Source organism: Phyllostomus hastatus, unplaced genomic scaffold (assembly GCF_019186645.2).
Source record: "Phyllostomus hastatus isolate PE091 unplaced genomic scaffold, TTU_PhHast_1.1 phas_scaffold_443, whole genome shotgun sequence".
Taxonomy (NCBI): Eukaryota; Metazoa; Chordata; class Mammalia; order Chiroptera; family Phyllostomidae; genus Phyllostomus; species Phyllostomus hastatus.
Window position 1 is genome coordinate 1,290,313 of NW_025334031.1, and position 7,725 is coordinate 1,298,037.

Below are 7,725 nucleotides of genomic sequence, written 5' to 3' on the forward strand. Positions count from 1 at the left end.
GGGCCCCGCCCTGACTGTGCGTCACCACAGAGACGGGCCTCTCAGCTTGACCCCCTCCGCCCGCCCTCTGGAGCTGCAGGGGGCAGCCTGGGGGGGCCTTTGAGGGTGATACCGCCGGCTGGGGCTGCCTGGCAGGGCCTCTCGGGAGGAGGGGGCAGAGGAGCAACCTCTGAACCAGGCGGGGAGGGCGCGCAGGCCTGGACTGGGGGGGCGCGTGGACATGGACACCAGACAGGGGGCTTCTTGCTTTTATTAGGGTTGCGAAGGGGCAGCACACAGCGTCTTGGAGGGCGGGGGCAGGGGGTGAGGGCGCCGGCAGTCGGGGCTGAGGAGGGCAGTGGGGTCTCGAGGTGGTCTCTGCAGCGAAGGCCTCTGGCAAGCGCGTGGGGTGCTGCGACCCGGCCCCTCACAGGGGCCGGGAGACCTCGGGGTCCGCCGCCGGGCTCAGCCGAGGGCGTTCAGCGCGTGGCCGAGGGCCTGCAGCTCGTCCTGCACGCCCTCCAGGGAGCGCCGGACCGCTTGGGGGCTGTCCAGCACGTCGACGGCCAGCGTGTACGGGTCAAACTTCACGGAGAAGGGACGCTGGATGCGGGAGGCGTAGCTCCTGGGGACAGGCCGGCAAGGACCTTCAGTCGCCTGGTGGGGACTCGGGGGGGCCGAGGCAGCCTGGGGCGGGGTCCATAGCCTCCAGGACACCCTCCCCAGGGCCCAGCTCAGCCAGACCTCCTCCTCCAGGAAGCCTTCCCTGACCACATGCCCCGGAGAGTCCACCTCTGTCTCTGTCCTGACACTTGTGTCTGGGTCCAGCCCGCCCCTCGCCCCACTCCAGGGCACACAGCCCCTGGGCCTCAGTCTCTGCTGGCACAGCAAGAGCTGGGCCCTCCCCCAGAAGAAGGAGCTGGGGCACGTCAGGCTCTGCCCAACCCCCATCACACCCCAGCCCCCTGCCCTGGGGATCGCCCGCTCCCTCGAGCCCCCCTCCCCGGACCCCCTACCCTCTTCTCCACCCCACGCCCTGGCCCCAGCCGCTCAGGAGGCAGGGGCTGGGAGGGGCCCCACTGACCCCTCTCACAAAAGACTCTGCCTCTGAGAAGCCTGGCCTTGACCTGCCTTGACCTGGCCACTGCTAGCCTCCCAGGTCTCCCCATCCTGGAATTTTTGGGGTGCTGCTGTGGGGGTGTCACCATGGAGATGTTTGCAGTCTCTGCCTCTTGAAATGGGCCCACAGGCCCGGCCTGCCCACCTAGCTGGCTCAGTCTCAGGGCACGGCAGGGGAGGGGGGGTGTTGCGACCCGGGAGCTGGCCCACCTGAGCTTGTCCCTGGCGTCGCTGAAACTCTCGGACACGAAGTACACGGACTGGTACGTCTGGTCCTGGTAGGGCTGCAGGGCCGCCGCGTCGGGGTCAAAGGGCCGGATCTCCGGCTCCTCCGACAGGGAGTGCTGGCGGGAGGACACAGGTCACTGGGCCCCGCCCCCCCAGCGCCCCTCGGGGGTCGACTGTGTGTGCGGCTCCCGCCCTCCGCCCCCCCAGGGACCACCACCCCAGGCCCGTGCACCGTGGGGAGGGAGGGGACCGGGACCAGCTTTCCCGGCCCCGATGGGGAGGCTGCCCACCCCTCGGGGCCCCGCCTCCGCCCCGCCCGGCCCGCCAGGGGCTGCCTGCCTGCCGGGGCGTCTCACCAGGAGCTCCCCGTAGGAGGACAGCAGCCCGGCCCCGTAGGCCTTCACCTGCCCGTCCTGCTTGCACAGCCCGAACTCCACGGTGAACCAGTACAGCTGCGGGGAGAGGCGGGCTGGAGGGGCCGCTGGCCCCCACCGCCCCTGCCCCCCACCGCCCCTGCCCCCCTGCCTCCCCGCCCCAGGGCGCCGCCCACCCAGGCAGCGCGGCCAGGCTCCGGGTGGTCCCGCCGTGAGGGTCAGACTCCCCGCACAGAGGCGGAGCCCTCAGCCCAGACGCAAGGGCCCGCCCGAACCCAGGGCCCGGAGCCCGCCCACGGGCCCTGCCGGGGAAGGGACCCACGGTGGACAGCTTCTCGATCTCCTCGTCCGAGGCTCCCAAGGACGCAAGGCCGATGTCCTGTGGAGGGAGAAGGAGGCTGACGGAGGAGGGGCTCTGCCGCCATCGCCCGGGCACTGGGAGTTCCGCGGCGCCAGGGGGCCCTGGACTCGGGTGGGCAAGGCCCCAGGATGGCTCTGTGCTGTTCCTCGGGGAGCCAGCAGGTGGCAGCCCAGGCCGCAGGCACCCGCGCCAGCCGGTGCCCTGGCTGCCAGGCCCTGGCGGACTCTTGGCCAAAGGCAGGTGCTCCTTTGTATCGGGCGCTCTGCCCGCTGTGGGCTGAGCCTGCCCACGGGCTCCGGCAGGCACAGGCCAGCCAGGGGAGACTCAGGCGCGGTGCCGGGGTGCGGGGAGCGAGGCTCCGGGAGCCCCCCGCAGCCCCAGGCCGGTCCCGCAGCCCCTCGGCCGACCCCGCTCCGGGCCGGAGACCCGGAGGACGCACCTGGGAGAACTGGGCGAAGGTGCGGTCGGCCAGCATGGGCACGTGTCCCAGCAGCTCGTGGCAGCAGTCCCTGTGTCGGCGGAGGGGGAGAGAGAAGGGCGCGCTGGGGCCTGGGGTGTGCCGGACCTCTGCCCCCCACCCCCGCACGCACCCCCGCACGCACGCACGCACGCACGGGCGACAGGGCGGGCCCCACTCACGGCTCGGGGGAGTGCATGGGCGAGGAGGCGTGCCGGATGTACTGGGTGCACTGGAACACGCGGAACGCCAGGCTGGCCAGGAAGTCCCGGGCGGACAGCAGGCCAGCCACCGGCCGCAGCTGGAAGCCGGTCCTCTCTGCAGGGCACGGCAGGCGGTCAGAGCCTCAGGCGGTGGCACCGCGGGGCTGGCCATGCCCAGGCCCGCCCCGCCGCCCTACCCTGGGTGCCGGGGGAGGGGGGGCGCACCCTTCAGGAAGCGGGAGACGTCCTCCAGCTGGGGGATGTTGTCCTCCCGGTACCCGCTGCAGCGCTCCAGCAGCGCGAAGGCCTCCAGGTGCTCCCGGCAGGCGTGGGTGGCGTACAGGCCCTTCAGGGTGGTGTACACCTCCTTCCTGCTCGGGCGGGGCGGGGCGCTCAGCCTGCCGGGGGCCCTGAGCCCCCCATGGAGCCGCCCCGCGGGCCTGGCCTCGGCCCCTGGAGCCCTCACCCACTCGGAGGACCCTTGCCCGTGGTTTGGGGGCCGCCAGGGCACAGAGGCAGGGGCAGCTCCCTGGACGACCCACCCAGGGCGCCCTGCCTCCCAGGATGATGTTTGGGGCCTCAGGAGGTCCCCCTCTGCTGGACACCACTGCCCAGGAGCACGGGACTGTGGGGGTCCAGCCCAGGCCCCCTCGCTATCCCGGCCCACCCCCGCTGCGGCGTGGGGTCTCACCAGGTGGCGATCTCCTCGGCCGTGTACTCCACACGGGGAATGGGGTCACCACTGTGGAGGAGGCAGATGTCCGTCAGGGCCCCTTGGGGACAGTGGTAGGGGGGGTGGACGGGAAGGGCTGGGTGGGGCTGGACGTCTAGCCACTGGGTGGCCTCTGCTTAACCGCGCTGGGCCTCACTGCACTTGGGACCCGAGGCACGTGGTGACTGCAGGGGCGGTGGCGGTGATGGTGACAAAGGCGCCCCACCCCGCCCCGTCAGGTCTGGGGGGAGGCCGTGGGGCGGGGTCTGGCCCCGCGGCTGAGGCCCCCGAGGAGGCGTCCTTACTGCTTGTGCTGAAAGGCGATCTCGGCGATCAGCCTGCGGCGCTGGCGGTACGCCTGGTCCGAGAAGCCCTGGTGGGGGCGGAGGGGGCGCCGCTCAGGAAGCCCCCCCAGGCTGGTCCCCACCCCCCCCCATCCCAGGACCGCCCCACAGCCCAGGTGTGACCGTGTCTGGGCAGGGGCTGCTGGCGGCTGCTGGGAGCCCGCCCCCCTCCGGGGTCAGCCCTGGGGCCACGCCCACCCCCCCGCCACCGGCGCGGGGCCTCATGGGCCGGAGGAGCGCCAGCTCACCGGGTGGTCCAGGTCCAGGTCCGGGTCAAACTTGGTGACCAGGTGGTGGCACTTGTCCAGCTCGGAGACTTTCCTGGGGAACCAGAGGACTGCACAGGGGGTGGGCCCGGTGAGTGTCCGGCTGTGGGCAGAGCCCAGCCCGGGGGAGGGGGCCCAGACGGTAACAGCCGGAGGTGCGCATGCGCAGGCCAGGACACGGGGTTGGGGGGCGGGGATAGGAGGGTAGGGCCAGCAGGGAGGGAGTCCCCAGCCGCGCCACCTGGTCGCTGCAGGGTCCCCTTCGGGACCCGTCGCCCCTCCCCCGCCCCTCCCCCGCGCTCTGGGGTCACAGGGCACCTTTGCTCTCCCCGGCGCCACGCACGTCCTCCGCCACCCGGCGCACGGAGCTGAGCAGGGCGGGCAGGTCGGCGCCGGGCACCTCACAGCGCACGAAGTACTCCAGGGGCGGGCCCCCCGCCCGCGGCCGCGGGGCCGGCCGGGTCTCCAGGTGCAGGATCTGGGCTTCGAAAGTCTTGCGCAGGGAGAGGCAGGGGGAGATGGACAGATGGACAGACCGGAGGGAGGGGCGGAGAGGAGGCACCCGGGTCAGCTCGCCCCGCCCTGCCGGACGCGCGCACCGCTCTCCAGGTTGCGGTCAGCCCCTCAGCCTGGGCGGGGTGTGTGCTGGGAGACGGGGTTCTGCCACCGCGGCGGTCCCCGGGACCCCGTGTTCCGGGCAGTGCCGTCTGGTCCCACCGCCACACCCCGACAGGTCCCGCCGGCCACAGCCAGGGCTGGGGTGGGCCCTGCACCCCCCTGTGGCGAGGTCGGGAGGCTCAGACTCCTGCTAAGTGACACTGAGTCCCAGGGGCCGGCAGGCAGGGTCCGCTCCTCGCTCCTCCGCCAGCACTGGTCACCCAGCAACGAGGGTGCTGGGCCTCCGGGGCCCTCGGGCCACGCGGCCGGTGCTGGAGCTCGGGAGCAGAGCCTGGCTGCAATGTCATTCGGGGGCTGGTGCCAGTGCAGTCAGCGGCCACAGCGGCCATCGGGGGCCAGCGGGCAGGGCGCCCCAACCCCGACACTCCCCCCAGGAGCTCAGAGGCTTCAGCAGGTCCCTGGGGGCCTGGGCGGTGTGAGGGGGGCTGCGGGGGCCCCCAGTGGCCCGGGCAGGGGCCCCAGTCCCGCCCCCCACGGCGGGCCCCCTGCCCCCCTCACCTCGAACACCTTCAGGGCCCGGGAGAGCGGAGTGGGCTTGGCGCCCCGCAGGGTGAAGAGCAGGCTCAGCCGGGCCTTGCCGTCGCTCTCCACGCACGCCCCAGCCCCCAGGGGCTCCCCGGGCTCCGAGGCCGCCGCCGCCGCCGCCTCCGCCTTCTCCCGCTCCTTGCGCGCGTCCTCGATGAGGCTCTGCCTCCGCCCGATGAAGCGCGGGGACTGTGGGGACAGCAGGTCCGGCTCTCCCAGGCCCCGAGGCTCCGCCCAGGTCTGCAGGCGCCACGAGGGGTGGGGTGGGGGGCACCCCCGGCACCGAGATGCTGTGTCGCCTGTCCCCAGGCCCGGCCCTAACTGCATTAGGCTGCAGGAAGCAGTGACTCAGGAGCTGGAACTGTGTCTGCCGCCCCTGGGCCCCCAGGCTGACGGCAGGGGAGCCCGGGGTCGGGGCCGTGAGGCGTGGCGTCCGGCTGCTGGACAGGGAGCCGCCCCACCCGGAGGACGTGCCCCCTGTAGGCCTGCTGACCCCCCGGGACACCCCCAGGCCCTTGCCCCTGGGAGCCCAGAGTTCGGGGGGTGCACACCGGGCAGACCCTTCCATGGGCCGAGCTGCCCATGGGAGTGACCCCTCCTCGTGGCCCCTCACAGCCCCTCCCCCCACGGGGACACCTGGTTACACTTCCCCGTCCCCCAGGACACGAGGGCCCTCGTCCACAGCCCATCCCTCAGATGGTCAGCCCCGGGGATCAGGGTATCTGGCCCCCCATACTCAGAGCCCCCCCAGGCCTGGACAAAGGAGGAGCTGCCTGTGGGGGCTCATCCCCTGGAGCTGAACTTTTGAGAAGGTTCCAGTGCGCTGGGGTGTGGAGTGCGGGGAGGGTGCAGGGGTCCCCTCTCTGAGCCCCCACCCGGCCCCGGGGGTGTGGACCAAGCCAGGACCCGAGGCCCTCATGCAGGACTCTACCCTACGGCCCCCGCGCCTGCTGAGAAGGTGCCCAGAAATTAAATTCCTGGAACTCAAACCATGTTTTCATTAAAGGTCTAAAAGCAAACACTCATTTCAAACGTGCACGAAACTGATTATTCTGGGCCCCCCTGAGGACGAACTGAAGACCCCCCTTCCGGGCCCAGAAGCATGACCCAGCCACCCGGCCTCACGGAGGGGTTGGCTGGGGGGTCTGCCCGGTGTGCACCCCCCGAAACTCTGGGCTCCCAGGGGCAAGGGCCTGGGGGTGTCCCGGGGGGTCAGCAGGCCCAGGGCTGCGAGGTAGGAGCTGGGGGACACAGGTGCCTGATGGGCAGGATCGCCCCAAGCGCAGGCCCCCCTTTGGCTCAGGCTGGGGGCCCCCAGCGGCTGGCACCCCCACGTGCCCAGCACGCCCACCACGTGCTGTGCTGCAACCCGGGACACCCTCATGCACATGCTGAGCCGAGACGGGCCACCTGCCCAGATTCACACACCCCAGCACAGGGGTGTCCGGCAGCCTGGGCGGAGGAGGGGCTCCCGGCCAGGACCCCACACCCAGCCTGCGTCCGAGTCACCCTCGCAGACCCCGAGCCTGGGGGCACCCCGGGCTTCTGGCACACCCTGGCCAGCAGCCACCAGCCTGCCCTCTTACCATGATGGCCTCGGCCTGCTTGGCGTCCAGCTCGGACACGGCCCTGCGGAAGCCCTTGGCCTGCGGTGCGGCGGCACCAGAGGTGGGCATGATGCCGGCGAGGTCGGGGCCCGGGGCTCTGTCCGCAGCCCTCGGCCAGGCAGCCTCTTATAGGCTGAGCTGACGTCAGGGCCCCCCCCGAGTCCCCCACCTCCCACCTCCTGCACGTCCCTGCTGCCGCCGCCGGAGGGAGGCGGGGCGCCCGGAGACTGTCCCATTAAATCTAATTGCTTCCACAGTCACCAGCCCCCCGGGGCAGGGGCGGCCTGGCCCCGCTCTGAGTCATCTCTGCTCCCGCGGGCGGGCGGGCAGACATGTTCCAGGGCTGGGGACAGCTGGAGTCCCCCAGCCCCACCGGGTAGGGTCGCTGCAGGGGACCCGGCTGCGTGGAATCTGGGCACCGAAGGAGCGACCCAGGCCCCACCCCAGTGGAGAGAGGCCACCTGCGGCTCTAACGAGCCTTCCCCTCCACCAGGTGTCCCCCCCTCGGGGCCCCACGGCGCGTCTCCCTTCGGTCCGCCAGCAGAAGCCCTGTCTGCCCCCACCCCAGCCCCGGCGCCTGGTCCCCAGGCATCTAGCAGGACCCAGAATGTTCCAGAAGCGCTCATCCCTGCAGCCCGGAGGAGGCTGGGCTTGGGGACAGGGACAACTGTGGGTCTGTGTGCCCCCGCCCCCCCGGGGCGGCAGCCCCTCCACGCAGCATCCCCTCCCACCCCCTCCAGCCCAGCACTAGCCCCCAGCCCCCTCCCCCCCACCACCACAAGGCCCTCTGACGGCCCCTTTGGGGAACACACCCACCCCTGAGCACCGAGGGCCCTGGGTCCCCACCCCCCTTCTCACTGAAGACCCCTGGG

At 72.4% G+C, this 7,725-nt stretch overlaps 1 protein-coding gene across 1 annotated transcript; it reads right to left on the reverse strand.

Annotated features, from left to right (window-relative positions):
* Positions 1–241: 241 nt before the first annotated feature.
* On the reverse strand, positions 242–6,932 carry TH (tyrosine hydroxylase). The gene is made up of 13 exons (XM_045821087.1): positions 6,833–6,932; positions 5,220–5,435; positions 4,362–4,536; positions 4,026–4,114; positions 3,739–3,806; positions 3,413–3,463; positions 2,947–3,092; positions 2,701–2,836; positions 2,501–2,570; positions 2,023–2,079; positions 1,683–1,778; positions 1,309–1,442; positions 242–604 (listed from the first exon to the last, which is right to left on the reverse strand). The coding sequence occupies exons 1-13, from the start codon at positions 6,920–6,922 to the stop codon at positions 445–447; spliced, it is 1,488 nt and encodes a 495-aa protein (XP_045677043.1). The 5' UTR covers positions 6,923–6,932; the 3' UTR covers positions 242–444.
* Between the last annotated feature and the right edge of the window lie 793 nt (positions 6,933–7,725).

What these genes read in the sequence shown, in the direction of transcription:
- TH (XM_045821087.1), bottom strand. Translation starts at nt 6,922, where the DNA reads ATGCCCACCTCTGGTGCCGCCGCACCGCAGGCCAAGGGCTTCCGCAGG. An exon ending in GCCGAGGAGATCGCCACCTG is followed by an intron (nt 3,093 to 3,412) that starts GTGAGACCCCAC and finishes CCGCCCGAGCAG; the next exon opens with GAAGGAGGTGTACACCACCC. An exon ending in CGTCTCCCGCTTCCTGAAGG is followed by an intron (nt 2,837 to 2,946) that starts GTGCGCCCCCCC and finishes CGTGCCCTGCAG; the next exon opens with AGAGGACCGGCTTCCAGCTG.